The 18,629-nt window shown below is 38.4% G+C and overlaps 1 protein-coding gene across 1 annotated transcript in view; it reads right to left on the bottom strand.

Annotated features, from left to right (window-relative positions):
- LOC122121193 (prolyl endopeptidase) overlaps positions 1–18,629 on the bottom strand; it is a 98,106-nt gene that overhangs the window by 53,348 nt on the left and 26,129 nt on the right. The window contains exon 6 of the mRNA XM_042695363.1: positions 13,417–13,538. Within this exon, the coding sequence (XP_042551297.1) occupies positions 13,417–13,538 (122 nt within the window). The remainder of the gene's footprint in view (positions 1–13,416; positions 13,539–18,629) is intronic.

The following is an 18,629-nucleotide window of genomic DNA, read 5'->3' on the forward strand; positions in this document are numbered from 1 at the left end:
ACAATAAAATAATGTAATTAAAAAAAAGAACACCAATTTCTTCTTATCTCACTTAGTCAATTTTAGACAGTGAATTATTTAAGTAGAAACTATTAGTAGATATAACTGAATGTCGTAACGACCTCAATGTGATTATTTCATTTTAGACACTAATATCCTCAATGTTCATGGATTATGTATTTTAGAAATAATGGTTCTAAGTCAGTAAGGATAGCCAAGGGAACTCTTGCAAAGTGGGTCTATCAACAGATGCTACTTTGTGGCAATAGTATATGAGTCCCTATTTTCCATACCTTTATTGTAATAGTTTTATTTCAACTTGGCTTATTAACCATTATTCAAGATGGTTCTGTATGGTATTTCGGAACAAAGGAGATTTTCCTCCATAACCTGGATGGACTTCATTCCATCTGCTAAATATCTTTTTTTTTTTTTTTTTTTGCCAGTCCTGGGGTTTGAAGTCAGGGCCTGGGCACTGTCCTTGATCCTCTTTGTGCTCAGGGACAGCACTCTACCACTTAAGCCACAGCACCACTTCCATACAGAAGATCTTAAGAAGACAAAAACTAACTTCTCTGAGCAACAATGAAGCAAGTCAGCCAGCAAACAACACTTCTTTCCTAACTCTTCTGCCTGTGAGCCTACTCTGTAGACTTAGGACTTGCCAAACCCTCATAATCATGAGTCATTTCTTTAAAATCCTATATTTATAAACACACACAAACACATCATTTTCTATAGACACCCTTAATACCAACTATTTTTTCATTTGCTCATTCAAGAGACATTTGCTAATCAGCAAGTACGTATAAAATGTGTTTGTAAAGAAACACCAATGAACAGTTCAGAAAAAAGTGAATCTAACACAGGAGACGAATACATAAGTACAAAATTATGCAGCAATTCCATATATACTGCTCAATGCTAAGGAGAACACCGATAAGTGCAGATAAGGTAGCCAGGATGTGTGGAAAGGATTGGAGTTTTAAATACAGAAATCAAGAAGGGTGTATTTCCATTGTTTTCTTACATACACTGTTTCACATGAAAAGTCTGAACATTCATTTCTTATACATTTCCTGGTTTGGAATGTTTTCCTCTTTGGCTGCTGTGTTAAATAGAAGGTTGTGCTTACTTCTGTTTTTCTCTTTGTAATGCAGTTTTAATTGTCCTGCTTCAAATTCTTTTTTTTATTTAGTATCTATAAACTATTAGCTTATGCAGAAAATTACCAGTTCAAAATTTATTTTTACCTCTAAGAGAATGGGTAATTCCTTTTTATATTTCCTACTTCTTTTGCTTAGTATATTAACATTTTTCTGGAAACTTAAAAAAATTATTTTTGTAACTTTTTATGTCATTTTAGGATCTATTTCTATTGACCAGTTTTTATAAGTCAGTCTCCTGCTTCTTTATACATGTATTAAGTAACTTTAAAAGTGGATTCTGGACCTTTTGAATGTTGTGTCGTTTATTTTTCCTTTCCTAATCTGCCTGTCAAATGTTCTGAAGCAGTAACTTGATTGGTAAGTGAGCCAGATTTATTTAAGACTTCTTTGTAAGATTTGTTGGGTGAAGACCATAGCTCTACTGGTCTTTCTGAGTTATCTACTGAACATCTACATGTTCACAAGGCCTTTCTGCTCTGTCAGAACGGAAATTTCCCAGCCTTGTCAAACCTTTGATGGTTGTCAGTTGACAGTTCCCTGGTTGTTGCTCTTAGCCTGAAACTTGGAATCTGATTCAATATACACACATCTTAACAGAGAGCCAAAAGCTCTCTGTTTCCAAGTGGTTTCCAAGGCATAATTTCTGGGTATTTCTCTCCTTTGCTCTGCAAATCCCGAAGGCTTAAATCAGTAAAACATATATACTAAATTCCTCCTATTTTTGCTGGGGTCCACAAACTATTTGCAAGCAAAAAGCTAGGGCAACTGTAAGACTCATCTCGTTTTGAGTTACAGTTGCTTTTTCTAGTTTTCAAACCGTAGACAGGCGGGCTGGCCAGTATATTACCATATCAAGGCCAGGAGCAGAAATCTGCCATTTTATCTTAACTGTGTTTTCTGCAAATGAATGCAATGTGATTTAACTATAAAAATCCAATCTGTATGTTTTAGTAATTATTACTGCTTATTGGTTTCCACACTTAAACATTCTATTCACTTTGCTTACTCCATTTTTTTCTTTCCTTCCTTCCTTTTTTTTTTCCTGGTGCTAGACCCAGGGCCTTGTACAAGTTCAGCACACACTCTTATGCAGTTAATCTACATAGATCTCCAACCTTACATTAAATATAAATTTCTTTATAAACATTTTTCCTTCCTGGATTTGGGAGTTACACATTCTATTTTCATTAAGCTTTTAATACATACACAGTTAATAAGCTCATGTTCAGAATTTTAGTTCCACCTTACTTTTAGACTATCCTATATTAAAAAATATCATCAGTAATCCCTCAGTTAATTCTGATGAATATAATCGAAATTAGCTTTATTAACAATACTTCAAGCTTTTGTTCTTTTATCCTCGAACTAAAAGCAGAATCTGAACAGCTTAGTGCTTATAGTCAGGCTACATCCATCATAAATGATGGCTAATTCAGCCTGAGTGATCCAGTCAATAGGAAGACACAGTGAAATTCACTGCAGGAACCACACCAGGCTTTCCAGGGCAGCTGGATCCAGCACATTTAATGAGTTCTTCTCTGAATTTCCTTCTGGACTAAATAGCTCTAGCGTATATATTTCATCTGAAGTAGGAAGTCCAAAGCATACTACAATGAGAATACCAATGAAGTCAGCCTTCTTCCTATCATTATTTTCTTCACTATAAGCCACTAAAACCTAAGCTGAATGAACATGCTTTCAAATGCTCAGGTATCTCAGATCTCAAAATCATTTGAAGGTCATTTATTCTAAAATGTACAGATTAGAAATACACCTTTTCCCACAAAATTTTATCAGCAGCAACATTTACTTAGCAGTAGCTTCACACTTAAGACTATTTCAAGGCAATTTTAAAGACCATTTCTCACAAGTCCTTAGGCAGGGACTGATAAGACCTTTGGAATCGTAACAGATTAAAGCACCTTTTCTGAAGGCCAGAGAAAAAGCAGGAGAGCCAAAGGTCCTTCTATAAAAGCTTGGTGAAACTGCATAAATTCCATTTACAAAGAATTATTTTAAGCAGTGATACAGGCTAGAATAATTGTGCTCTCTGGAAGCAATCTGATGAAAACACACTGACTTTTTGAAACACAATGACCATAACATTAGCCTGGCCAGTTATGAAATATGTAACTCCTAAATCTGTAATTTTTAAAAATCCTTTCTTCTCCTCTGTGTTGCTAGCATTTTAAGCAAATTTCCCTTAAGTCAAAGACGTTTTATCTCATGGAAGTCTACCATTTATGCAAATAGATGCAAATAAAACATTAACAAATGCAAAATTCTAAGAGTCACTGTAAATGAAAAAGTAACACTTGCTGGTATTAAATTCATGACTTGCATTCCTAATACTATGAAAGACAAAACTTTCCCCATCCTGACTACTACCACTTTTTAATATACAGGTTACTTTGACAACCTAATTCTGTGCAATCATTTGGATTGTATACTGAGAATACAGATTAAATAAAGTTAGAAAATAACCAAGGAGGGCTAAGAATGTGGCTTAGTGATAGAGTGCTAGCCTTGTATGTGTGAAGCCCTGTGTTTGATTCCTCAGAATCACATACACAGAAAATGGCAGAATTGGCAGTATGGCTCAAGTGGTAGACTGCAAACGAAGCCAAGGGACAGTGCCTAGGCCCAGAGTTCAAGTCCCAGAACTGGCAAAAGAAAATAGAAAAAAAGAAAAAAGAACCGAGGAAGAAGAAAGCATTAATGATAAAAAGTATGTGAACAAAGGAGAAGACCTAGATGTACAAAGAATGTGGTATTGTATAGATGTGCTAAGGAACAGTTGGCAATTCTCTAGTGGTTGGTTTTTCAATATTCACGACCAGGCAAATATCCACTGAACAAAACAATAACAACAAAAAAATCTAAATATCCCCCTCCCTTTTGCTTCAGCCTTTGTGACTAACAGAAGGCAACTCCAAGCTAAGAGTAAGGAAGTAATTCATTCTTTCCTTTTCTGTGACTCCTTTCCTCGAAAGCTCCTCAAAGTTCACTTCCCTTCGCACTGGAGTCCTTGTGAAAGGGAAAGTAACTTGCTTATTTTGGTTAAGGCTACTTTAATGTACCAGTGGTCACTGTAAAATGACCTTCAGGTGGTCCAAGACCAGTTTGCCAAAAGAGCCAAGCACAGCAAAAGGTTCAAGGAGAAAGCCTAAAGTATATCCCTTTACCCAGAGTGGATAGGGTTGGCCACGGTGGCTACTAAAGGGAATTGGTTTCAATAGAATAATCTAGGTCCTAGATAACCTTCCATCTCATCTACTAAAGAAAGGTCACCAAACACACTGAACAATAGGTATTCATGGCTGAGGCTGTTTGTTCAACCAGTATTTGAGTATTTGAGTTCAATCACACCTGCTGCTGAACTGGGCTCTCACATACAAAAATCAATAAAACAGGGCCTTCAAGAGGTCATGATAAAGATGTAGGAATAGACACAGAAACAAAAAGAATCATTTATAGTGTAGAACACTAAGAGCAAGGGCTGCAAAGTATGATGGGAGTGGCAGACAGGAGCACTGTAAGAAGGCAATTGGGAAGAAAAGGGAGATGACAAAGGATTTAAGGAAAGATGCCCCTAACTGACCCTCAAAGGAGAGGTAGAATTCGCTTAAAAGTAGTCACTTAGAATTTTCCATTCTTACAACTGCTATGAGAATGTAGGCTATCCACCACCAGTATTAGGGAGCTGTGATACAAATACTCAGGCTATAAACAGCCATCAAGAGTGCATCTCATGGCAGACATGAGCAGATGTAGTAGATGCTGGGATAGGACTTCAAATTCATGCTATATTGGGTGTGGCACACAGCTCTTAGCTAAGAACTTCTCAGGACTTTCTCAAAATGGTACATTTTTAAAGAATTGAACCAATAGCCATTCTGTATTCTTTACATTTACCAAAAAGTAGGGAACAAGGTATGAAGGTATTACATGCTCTCATGAAAAGCCACATTCACTCATTACCAATTTTTAATTGTGCATATTTGTGGAAACAGGCTACATTATGGGTAGCAATGTTTACTAAATCTTTAACAAATATCATTTAAAATATCAGAGAAGATATCATATTCTTTACTCTGCCAGTTGCATATCTATTGGTCCAACTAACACATGAGTGAATGAGTGAAACAACTAAGCATTTGGAGGAATACAATCCCTTCAAAACTCCAAAAAACCCAACAATATTCAGAAATAATAGTCAACCAAAGGAATCTAGTCCCACTTAATTAAATAGGTTTGTAAAATGTCTTCAGTTAATGTCTCATTCAGGTGGCATGGTGACTCATTCAGACCAGAGTCTTTGGTCAAGGTACTTTGTCACAGGAGGTCATCAGCTCTACTGTCATGTCCTCTGATAGAGACAGATAGATGTACTGATTATTCATTTGAGCATATACAAAAAATATATATACAAAAATATATATTAGTATATATAGTGTATTAGCATAGTATAGTATAATATATATAATATATAAATAACAGCAATTTCTCTAGCCAATAGGATCTTTATATATTTTTAAAAATAACAAACTATTGTTTTGATTACTAGCATAATAAAAACATTAAAGTTGATGGATTTGCGTTTTGTCGGTCTTAACACTGTACCACGTTTAGAAGAACTGGGCTTTCCAAATAACCTGAATCAATAAGCCATTTTTCATGTATCTCACTTAAGAGAAAATTAACAGCAAAGTATCTTTTTTTAAATTATTATTTTTTGTGAACATACTGTACAGAGGGGTTACAATTACATGGGCAAGATAATGAGTACCTTTCTTATCAAGCATTGCAGCCTCCTCCTTTGTTTACCCTTCACATCCCTTCTCAGCCTCCCCCCCCCAATTCCCCTTTCCCCCCACCAAAGTTGTAAAGTTCGTTTTCGGCATGACAACTTGTACTTCTCATTGTTGCAACGGGTCCACCTGTATCCTTAAACGACTTGTTTTTCCCCATCTCCTCCACAAATTATACCGACATCAAATATAGTGAAAGCAGGGGTTATACTGTGGGGGAGGGACATACAAAGCAACAAAGAAATAATCTTATAAATGCGTTAGAAACAAATGCATGAAAGAAAAAAACATTTAAATACATATCTAAGGGTTCATTTTCCTAACATCACATTATCTGACCTTTTCTGCTTGACTCATACATATACTAGATATTGCAAATAAGGGAAACCATGGGACCTATGTTTCTTTGGGCTTGGCTTACTTCACTTAATATAATTTTTTCCAAGCCTTTCCATTTCCTAACAAATGGGGCAATGTCATTCTTTCTGATGGAGGCATAGAATTCCATTGTGTATATATACCACATTTTCTTGATCCATTCATCTACTGAGGGGCATCTGGGTTGGTTCCATATCTTAGCTATGGTAAATAATGTTGCAATAAACATAGTTGTGCTGGTAGCTTTAGTGTGGTCTTGTTTGTAAACATTTGGGTAAATGCCCAAAAGTGGGATTGCTGGGTCATAGGGAAGCTCTATGTGAAGTCTTTTGAGGAACCTCCATACTACTTTCCAAAGTGGTTGAACAAGTTTACACTCCCACCAACAATGAGGTAAGGTTCCCTTCTGTCCACATCCCCTCCAGCATCTGTTGTTGTTAGAGTTCTTGATTTTTGCTGTTCTAACTGGGGTGAGGTGGTATCTCCATGTTGTTTTGATTGGCATTTCTTTTATGGCTGGGGAGATTGAGCATTTCTTCATGTGTCTATTGGCCATCCTTCTTTCTTCTTCAGAGAAGTTTCTCTTTAAGTCATTTCCCACTTATTTATTGGGCAGTTGTTTCTTTGAGGATTTGTTGTTGGGGGATTTAATTTTTTGAATTCCAAGTATATTTTAGATATGAGACCCTTGTCCGTTATATGGCTAGTGAAGATTTTCTCCCAATCCGTGGGCTTTCTATTGATCTTGCTAGCTATGTCCTTTGCCATACAGAAGCTCTGCAACTTCATGCAATTCCGTTTGTCCAACCTTTCTTTCATTTGTTGTGTTTCCGGGTCTCTATTCAGAAAATTTCGGCCTGTGCCAAGGAGACCTTGGGTTTCTCCTGTTCCATCCTGTAATGTTTTCAGAGTGTCTGCTTTGACTTCAAGGTCTTTGATCCATTTGGAGTTGATTCTAGTGCAGGGTCATATATAAGGATCTAGCTTTAGTTTTCTACAAGTAGTTAACCAATTTTGCCAGCACCATTTACTGAAGAGGCTGTCTTTCTTCCATTCTATTATTTTAGCTCCCTTATCGAAGATTAGTTGGCTATAGGTCTGTAGGTTCATTTCTGGGTTTTCAATTCTATTCCATTGGTCCTGAGGTCTGTTCTTATGCCAGTACCAAGCTGTTTTGATTACTATGGCTTTATAGTAGAGTTTGAAATTTGGTATTGATATTCCTCCAGCAGTGTTCTTTCTGTTGAGGAGCGTTTTTGCTATTCGGGGTCTTTTATTGTTCCATATGAATTTTTGGATTGCCTCTTCTATTTCCTTGAAGAATGAGGTTGGAATTTTGATAGGTATTGCATTGAATTTGTAGATAGCCTTGGGAAGTATTGCGATTTTCACGATGTTAATCTTTCCAATCCAGGAGCAGGGGAGGTTTTGCCATTTTCTAAGATCTGTTTTGATTTCCTTTTTCAAGATTTTAAAGTTTTCATCATAGAGGTCCTTCACTTCTTTGGTTAAGTTAATTCCTAGGTATTTTATTTTTTGAGGGGCTATTACAAATGGAGTTGCTTTCCTAATTTCAGCCACACTTTTCTCATTGTTGGCATACAGAAAAGCCATTGATTTTTGGGGGTTAATTTTATACCCTGCTAACAGCAAAGTATCTTAAACTCCCTAACACTTAACCATTGATGAATCATTTGTTCTTGAAAATAATAGGACACAATACATGTTTATATGTACAAAGAAGTGTGAGATTTTCAAATATATTACCATCTTCAAAAACCCATGTAAGCTGGGTGCTGGTGGCTCATGTCTGTAATCCTAGCTACTCAGGAGGCTGAGATCTGAGGATCACTGTTCAAAGCCAGCCCAAGAAGGAAAGTCCACGAGACTCTTATCTTTAATAAACCTCCAGAAAACCAGAAGTGGCGCTGTGGTTCAAGTGGTAGAGTGCTTACCTTGAGCTGAAAAGTTCAAGGACAGCACTCAGGCCCAGAGTTCAAGCCCCACGACTGACTAAAAACCACCACCAACAAAACAAAACAAAACAAAAGATTAAATGCTGAACTCCAGAGTACTGTGGTTTTGAATTAATAGCCAAATCTTCATGGGTATGAAATTCCTTTAATATGTTTTTTCTACTTAGGAAGATTTAAAAAAAAATAGAGTCTATATACCTACATGCATTTCAAGTTGGGAGTAATTTAAAGTTATAATAAAAGAATCAATTGAGTATTTCAAAAGTATACTAAAAATCAGTGGCACTTGAAATTGTCCAGGAAATGAACAAAAGAGGCAAAAATGGATTTTAATAGCTTTGGCAGTTAATCATGTTCCTCCTCTAGTAGAAAACTTTATCCTATTTATTTTACCGACTTTTGGATTCTTTTCATAACAGTTGTGAATCTTAATATCACTTTTTAAATGTGTTTCCAACTCTTAATTTAGGAAAATTTAGGATGTCAAATTAACTACCTACAATGATTTGTGTGTGTGTGTGTGTGTGTGTGTGTGTGTGTGTGTGTGTGTGTATGTACTTGAACCCACTTGGCCTTCTAGATTTATCCACATGCAGGGCTCTAGTTGGCTTCCTGGCTTTTGACTTCTCAACCACACTACAAAGACTGTCAATGTACTAATTACCATAATGAATACTGTCACACATAAGGAAGTGCTAAGGAGAGGGAAACGGTGGCAGGAACAGGCAGCAGAGACTTCCTAGTCCTGGGAAAATAAGTATGAAAACTGTAGGAAGAAATCTCCCCTTGACTCACTACTTCAAGTTAAAAGATACCCAACCAAGCCAGGTGCTACGGCTCATACCTGTAATCCTTGCTACTTAGAAGGCTGAGACCAAAGGATCACAATTCAAAGCCAGCTAGCGCAGGAAAGTCCAGGTGAATCTTATCTCCGATTAATCACCAAAAAGCTGAAGTGGAGCTGTGGCTCAAATGGGGCCAGCCCTGAGCAAAAAAGCTAAGGGACAGACCCCAAACTATAAGCTTAAGGCTCTAATACCAGCAAGGAGGGGCAGAGGGGGAAGTACCAAACAAATGAGGGAAAGGAGGCAGACTGATTGGACACATCCTGGCCTCTGCTGCACAGATTCTATAGGGTGAGAACTTGAGCAGGGGAATCAGGAGAGATAATAAACATTCACCCAGTGTACCAGCAGAAAAAAGATACCCAACAAATGAGGCACCAGAAATGCATCTTGCATGTTAATACATGTACAACACATAATAATTTTGTAAGTGAATGTTTCTTAATTAACAAGTGAGTATATAAAAATGGCTTTCGTGATACATGGCATGTATTAAGATTTAGGATTGTCTTTGTTTAAAACAAACCAACAAAAAAAGCAATCTTTTTCTCAGAATTAAGTAGATGTGAATGAAGTTCATGGAACTGAATGAGGTTCCCAATATAGGATTTAACTAGAGAAGGGCTGGGCGCTTGCTTTCCGCCTTGGTCCTTTTTATGGCTACAGCACATGCTTCTACAATCTTCATTCTAGAGCACCCTCTGCTGGAAGAGGGCCTTAGCATGTCTGATTTCCTTTTCTAGGTAATTTTTCCCTCTAAATAGTCAAACTGATTTTAAAATAAGTTTATTATTTTTGTTTTTTAAAAGTCATGTTCAGAAAGACAAACAGCTCACGTTTTCTCTCATGTGGCAGCCAGATCTAAAATACAACTATGTGGGATGACATATACAGGGCTCAATGCATTTACAGACAAAAAGGAAGATATACTTAGGGAAGGAATCCAAAAGGGTAACTCCACAGAATTACTGAAATACAGGAATGGAGGAGGAAGGGTAAACGAACATAGTTATGTATTCAATATACACCATGCAAATACTGAATTAGTAACTTGAGGGTAAGGATGGGAGGAGAAAAATGGGGAAGAATGCCACTGACCAAGAAGCTCTGTACTTATGGAATTGTAACCACTTTGAACAACTAGTTGGTAATAAAAAAAAAATTACAATAAGTCAGACACCAGTGGCTCACACCTGTAATCCTAACTACTCAGGAGGCTGAGATCTGAGGTTCATGGTTCAAAGCCAGCCTGGGCAGGAAAGTCTGAGACTCTTATCTCCAATTAACCACCAGAAAACTAGAAGTGAAGCTGTGGGCTCAAGTGATAAGAGTGTTAGCCTTGAGCTGAATTGCTCAGGGACAGTGCCCTGACCAAGTTCAAGCCCCAGACCCACCGACCAACAGACATAGACACAGACACAGACAGACACATAGACACACACACACTACAATAAATGTATATAATTAATAAATTTAAAAGCACTTTAATTTCTATTCTATTCTATAATCCTGTCCTTCAACTGAATCCTAAGTGCAGTCATCCAGAGCTCATGACCCATGCTGGGGAACACAGTACACAGGTCTCCAGAACTGAGGGTATCTCTTTTGCTATTACGCCATAGTGAGCTGGTATCCAGACACCCATAACTGTAGGCAGCTAAAACAGATGAACAGAGAGAGAGAGAGAAAGAGAGAGAGAGAGAGAGAACCTGTGTCTGTGTGGAAGTTTAATAATCTTTAATTATCCTACTATTCAAAAGTGTTCAGAAAGCTGTGGACTCTGCCTGGTAGAAGGTGTCCATCCTGGGGAGACACAGGCTGGCATGACTGAAGGCATCAATGTAACAACCATCAGTGCTTCCTGCCTGCAATTTGCTGAACTTTCTCTGCTTAGGGTGAGAAAGACCAGTCCATGCAGGAAGGCGGAGGAGGTATCTGGACAGAAAGGAAGGTGAGTCACATCAAAGATATAAAGAGAACTTTTCATCCAGCAGACAAAGTGAACTTGGACTGCAGCAGCTAAAGGGGGAGGAGTATGGGATAGCTCCACACCCACGCAGCTGTTGCCCCAACCACCCCAAGGCACGCGAGTCCCTCTCAGTGCCCCCACAAGCTACAATGCGCCCCCGCTCCCGGTTCCCAATCCCCCTACCAGACAGCTTTCTATCCAGGCCTCACAACATCCCTCCAGCCACACCCCACATAGCTCATCCCCAGTAACTCTATGGCTTCAAGACTGTGAGATGCTGCAATGAATGTTCCCATTCACAGACTTTCAAAGCTCAAAAGAATCCAACAGAGGAAACCAAGGAAGAGAGACGTGGAGAGATGAAAGAACTCACCCCAGGCCACCCAGATGGGACCAAAATAAAAAACCCTCTTTCTTTCTCTAGTACACTCCACTGCTCTAACACTGGCTTTTCAGTCACAGAGATTGCTAGATGCATTTAACCACCCCTCAAATAAATACTTTAAAAATAAAAGCAACACGGCAGTACAGGCCTCTGCTGCATGGTTGTTGAGGAGACTTCTGTAGTTCTCTGAGATGCAGGTCACTAAGAAACGGCTGTTTGGAAACTGCTTCCTGCATGTCTCGTGATGCCCTGACTACTGAGCTACACGCAGTGCTGCTGGCTCAGATAGTCCTCCAGCATACAAGCCTCTGGGACTCCCTTGGTTTTCCCATACTACCTTGAGGGGCACAAGAAACTCCTGCTTCATACTGGAGATTTTTCTAAATGGGAGACTAGGAACTGAGGCATAGGCCTGAGACTGCTGAAGACTGCATTCCTGCAGTGCTATGGTACTCCTGATTCAACACTCCTCTGTGCAGCAAGATGGTCTTCTGCATATGCACATGACAGGGCATGGTGGAAAGGTGCCCTCTTCCAGGCAGTCAAGATAGGCCCAACGAACCCTGAAACCATGGTGCTGACTGGTTGTAAGGCCTCCCATGTGGCTGGAGTAAAGAAATCAACCTATAGCCACTGGGTGTTTACTAAGCACACTCGTTTCCTTAGTGACTTCATCCATATAATTCACTAATGAGGACACTGAGCTCACATCAAGTTTTTTGGACTTATTTTGTATATCCCTTATTTACTTTTATCCCACTTTATTTCTGTGCCATACAGATGCAGCCCTGCATTTACTGACATTCTTTAAGGAGTCACTGCAGCTATTTTTGTATGGCTTTTCTGCTGAACTAGAAGATACCAGCACTTTGGGACTTAAAATATACTGCAGGCAGCTCCAACCACAGACTTCATGTTAATACCCTGTATCTTGTCTATGCATGGAGCTATCACCTCTCCCTCAAAGTTGTGGTCAACATTTTATTAGACCAGTGATACTTAGTAAACCTCCACTGGAAGAACAGTGTAAGCATGACCTGAATTTTCTTTTTATTAGTCTAGCTAGTAAAACTATGTATATATGTGAGTGTATATATAATATATGTATAATATATAATATATATATTATACATATATTATATATACACTCACATATACACATCTATACATGCACATCTATACATATACTATGGACAAATATATAGTTACATGCATTAAATACATATACCATATTTAGCCTACCTGTACGCTCTTAGCAATAATAGTGCAAAGAAAAAAGCTAAAGTAAAAAGAGCTGAGGAGATGACTCCAGAAGTAAGGTGCTTATGTGACAAATGCATGGCCTTGAGTTAAAATCCCAGCACTGCCAACAACAAAAACCCTCTGAGGAGCAAAGAACAAAAACCCCCTGAGGAACAAAGAAGATACAGCATTTATAAAACAGAAAAATGCCTAATGGTACTTACAAATGGGAAAGGAAGTTAATATAGACAAAAAAAATACAACTGAATAAAAAGGGATTCTTCTTTCTCTGTCATGTTAAGTACATGTTTTCACTTTTATGTATCAGGAAATTTTTAGAAAGCCATTTTACTCACCTTTGAGTAGGATTCTGAGTTAAAAATGTGCATGCTTTATTCTATATTATTATCTACTTATTTTTTAACCATAAGCAAGTATGATTTTTGGTATGAAGATTTTTCTGTTGAGATTGCAGATAAAAAGCTCACCTGCATTAAGAATCAATTTAAATATCTATATTCTTTAAAGTAGAATACTAACAGGGCTTCTACTGTCCACACAGGTCATCCCATAATAAGAATATTTATACATATATCAATCAAATAGGATCTCAAGTGTAAAAATCCACAGCTATACAATACCTCAGCTCCCCCCATCCACTTAGGCTCATCGGGAAATTCCGCACACAAGATATCTTCTGATTGGTCAGTCCCCAAGACATGGTAGCAGAGCTTTTGGTGGAGATTGGTGGATGTCTCTGTGCCTGAAGGAGTTAAAAATGTATACTGAAATGCAGTTGGCATCTATTCCACTTATACCATGCTAGAAGTATCAAAAATGTTGAGTACCAAGTTATCACAGAAAAAGTTAAATGCATTCCTACATACCCAGCAACATACCAGTAGAATTTCAAATTAAACACATAATACCATTCTGTTAGCATCCAAGAAAATAAAAAGATGTAGCAACAGCTCTAACAAAATATGTACAAGATTTATATGAGGAAAACTATAAAAGAAAGAAAGAAATCAGTAAAAGAAATAAATGGAGAGCTATTATGTGCTCACAGGTAGGAAAATTCAATACTTTCAAGGTATTAGTTCTTCTCAACATGACCTAAAGGATCACAAAATCACAACCAAAACCCCAGCAAGTCATTTTGTGAATGAGGAAAGATTGATTCAAATGTTTACATGGAGAAGTAAAGTACTCAGAGTACCAAATACAATACTGAAGGGGAACAAAGGTAAAAGACTGACATTACATGACTTCACAACTTATTATAAAGTTATGCAATCAAGTCAGTATGGTTCAGGCTGAGGAGTAAACAATAAACTAGAATTAAGAACCCAGATACAGACACAGGCAAATACAGACTGCTGGTAGCTAGGTGCTGGTGGCTCACACCTATAATCTTAGCTATTCAGGAGGCTGAGATCTGAGGATCATGGTTCAAAGCCATCCCAGGCAGGCAAGTCCATGAGACTTTTATTTCCAATTAATACCCAGAAAAAAGGAAGCGGCACTGTGGCTCAAAGTGGTAGAGTACTAGCCTTAAGCAAGAAAGCTCAGAGACAGCACCCAGACCGGGAATTCAAGCCCCACAACTGGAAAAAAAAAAAAAAGCCAGTATCTATCTATCTATCTATCTATCTATCTATCTATCTATCTATCTATCTATCTATCTACCTATCTATCTAATATCTAGATAGATACACACTTTTTGTTAGCCTATGACAAAGAAACAAAGAAAATACAATGCAACAAATCTGGTTTTTTCAAGTAATGGTGATGGAACAAGTAGATGACCGTATGTCAAAATAGACAGAAACAAAAAGAGATATAGACACAGACTTCACACCATTCATAAAAATTAACTCAAAATTGTAGGGTGACAGTGGCTCATACCTGTAACCTCAGCTACTCAGGAAGTTTAGATCTGAGGACAGGGTTTGAAGCCAACTCAGGCAGAAAGGTTCCCTGAGATTCTTATCTCCAATTAACCAGCAAAAAGCCAGAAGTGAAGGTATAGCTCAAATGGTAGAATGTAAGCCTTGAGCAAAAAAGCCAACTGAGAGTTCAAGCCCTGTACAGACCCTGAGTTCAAGCCCAAGTACAGAAACAACAACAAAAACCTCAAAATGTATCATAGAGATAAACATAAAACCAATCTGTAAAACTACTAGAAAATGAAATTGGAGAAAACTGATGACTTTGGATTTGGTGACAACTTGTTAGATAGTACAAAGCACAATCCATGAAATACATACTTGATAAGCTAGACTTCATTAAAATTAAAAATGTAGGCATAGCAAATGACATTATCGAAGAAATGAAAAGACAAGTCAGAGATTGGGATAAAGTATTACATAACGTTTACCTGACAAAACAACTATTAGCCAACATATACAAAGAAGTGATGTCTCAAAAAGTAAGAAATGATGTAACCTGATTAAATAGTGGGTCAAAGATCTTAAAAGGTACTACTTTAGGGGCTGGGAAGGTGGCTCAGTGGTAGAGCGCTTGCCTTGCATGCATGAGGCCCTGGGTTCGATTCCTCAGCACCACATGAGCAAAAAGAAAAAAGCCGGAAGTGGCACTGTGGCTCTAGTGGTAGAGCGCTAGCCTTGAGCTGAAGAGCTGAGGGACAGCGCCCAGGCCCAGAGTTCAGGCCCCACGACCGGACCCAAAAAAAAAAAAAAAAAAAAAAGGTACTACTTTATAACCAGGAAGAGAAGAAGACAAGTAAGCATAGGAAAAGATGCTTCCTGTGGGATACCAGGAGGGAAATGTAAATTCCAATAACAGATACCAAAATACATCCATTAGAATGGCCAAATTCCAAACCCTGAAACCGTCCAATATTGGTAAGGATATGAACTAATAGAAACTCTCAGCCCCATGGCTGGTGGGAATGCAGATTGGTACAGCTACTTTGGAGGATAGATTTGGAGGCTTCTGACAAAAGTAAACATATTCCTTTGTTTGTGGGTGCTGGTACCAAGGCTTAAACTCAGGGGCTCATGCCCTCACTAGGCTTTTTATGTTCATAGCTAGTACTCTGCCACACATCCAATTCTGGCATTTTGCTAGTTAACTGAACAATCTCTTAGGCGTGTCAGCCTTGTGGGCTTTGAATTGTGATCCTCCGATCTCAGCCTCCTGAGTAGCTACAATTAGACATGAGTTGAAAATGTACTTTTATTATATGATGTAGCAGTTGTGCTAATATTTACCTAAAGGAACTGAAAATTTATGTCTACACAAGAATTATCCACAGATTCATGCAGTAGCTTTATTCAGAATTGCCAAAACTTTTGAAGCAATCAGTATTTCCTGCAGTAGAGGAATGAATAAAGTATGTGATATATTTAAACAAAGTACTATTATTCACCATGTAACAGAAATGAGCTATCAAACATGGAAGACATGGAAGAAACTTACATGTATCATTACTAAGTGAAAGAAGTTGATCTAAACAGGCTACATTCTGTGTAATGCAACTAGAGGACACTCTAGAAATGACCAAACTAAGGATCTATTTACTAATAGGTTGGTACAGCAAGGCCTAGTAGTATATTTCTATAATGCCAACATTTGCTAGGTTAAGGCAGAAGGGTCTTGAGTTTGAGGCCAGCCTGGTCTACAGAGTGAGACTCTCTCACAAAGGAAACAACAACAAAAACCACTTCCATAGTTTCTCGGGTGGTTGGGAGAAAAAGGGATAGGCAGAACACAGGATGTTTTCATGGCAATGAAAATAATCTGTGTGAAGCACAATGTTGGATACAAGTCACTGTGTATTCGTCCAAACCCACAGAATGTACAAGGCCAGGAGAAAACCCTTAAGTAAGCCATGGCCTCAGGGTGACAATGATCTATCACTGTAGGTTCATTAATTATAAATGGACTACACTGGTGAGGAATGTTGATAATGGCGGTCTATGCTGGGGAGGAGGCAGCAGATAACTTCCTCTCCAATTTTGCTGTGAATTAAGGCTTATTTAAAAAACAAAAATGAGTCAGGTGCCAGTGGCTCAGGCCAGTGATCCTAGCTACTTAGGAGGCTGAGATCTGAAGATCTTAAGAGATACTAAAAGATCTTAAAAGATACTACTTTGCAACCAGGAAGAGAAGAAGACAAGTAAGCAAAGGAAAAGATGCTTCCTATGGGATACAAGGAGGGAAATGTAAGTTCCAATAACAGATACCACAATACATCCATTAGAATGGCCAAATTCCAAGACCCTGAAACTGCCAACCTGGGCAGAAAAGTCCCCATGAGACTCCTTATCTCCAATTAACCACTCAAAACCTAGAAGTGGAACTGTGGCTCAAAATGGCAGAGCCCTAGCCTTGAGCAAAAGAGCTCAGGAACAGTGCCCAGGCCGAGTTCAAGCCCCACACTGAAGGGAAAAAAAAAAGCAAAAATGAGGCTTGCCATTGTTGGCTCACGCCTACCTATAATCCTAGCTACTCAGGAGGCTGAGATGTAAGGATCACAGTCTGAAGCCAGTACAGCAGAAAAGTCCATGAGATTCTTATCTGCAATTATGAAGCAAAAAACCAGAAGTGGAACTGTGGCTCAACTGGTAGAGCACTAACCTGGAGCAAAAAAGCCAGGTGAGAACACAAGGCTCTGAGTACCAGTGTGCAAACATGCACACATACAAACACACACACATACCACACATACACACAGTGTGTATCAGTTGGAAATCACCCCAAATTAAGTGAAATATTTGCCAATTTTGGAACTGTTATATGACTATATTTTTTCCTTATGAAAACATTCCAAGCTGTCAAATAGAATGAATAATAATACCATAATGGAAGGAAAATCCTTATGGCACTGAAAAGATCTTTCCAGAACAGTGGTAAACAGCAGACAATAGAAACTGCTTAGCTTCATTTGTCAGACTCCCATTACAGAGGCTACTGTGACCCTCTTAGACAAAGGGCAGCCAAACTACAGCTAGGAAAAGATGTTGGCTTTCTTAAACCAATCACAATTACCAATCTTTTGCCACTGAGAATGGAGGATAAATAAGCTTTTCACGAACTAACAACATCTATACTCTAATATGACCCGTTATTTTTTTTCCCTCTTCCATCACTTGGGAATAACCAATATTTTCTATCTCGGGAGAAACCTGAATACAGAAAGCTAATTCAGTGTATAAGACAGCTTTCTTCAGCCAGCATTCTTGAATAAAAACCCTACTCCTAGCTCCTCTTATAGTACATTAGTGAGCTAAGAAAAAGGTCTTCTTGTACCCTAATCCAAAGTACATAAGCTAAACATGGTCTTAAAAAGATTAAAAGCAAAGTGGGGGCAGGGGGAGGCAGGGTTGAGAGGGAGCAGAAAAGCAAGCACATCTAGAGATGACAAAGATTCAGCAAATCACAAAGGGACATGTACAGAAGAAAGCCTCAAACCAGCCAAGTGTCTTGACAGTCCCAAGTCCTCCAACAAGTTCCTAGTAAAGCCACCTGTAAGACCAAACAACTACAACGGCAAGAAACTACTATGTGTCATGCAAAAATGTAAGACAGCATAAGATGATGCTGACAACTTGTGGTAGGAACACAAAAGATACATGGCCCTGCCTACCTGGATTAATTAACAGTAAAGGGTGGCTCATGCCTGTAATCCTAGTTACTTAAGAGAATGAGTCATGAAGATTGAGGTTGAAAGCCAGCTCAGGTAGAAAAGGCAGTGAGAATGGTCTCTCCAATTAACCATCAAAAAGCTAGAAGCAGAGCTATGGCTTAAGTAGTAGAGTACCAGCCTTGAGCAAAAAAGCTAAAGGAAAGCTCCTAGGCCCCAAGTTCAAGCCCTAGTACCAGCATT

This window comes from Dipodomys spectabilis, unplaced genomic scaffold, assembly GCF_019054845.1.
Source record: "Dipodomys spectabilis isolate Male_0828 unplaced genomic scaffold, ASM1905484v1 ptg000001l, whole genome shotgun sequence".
NCBI lineage: Eukaryota > Metazoa > Chordata > Mammalia > Rodentia > Heteromyidae > Dipodomys > Dipodomys spectabilis.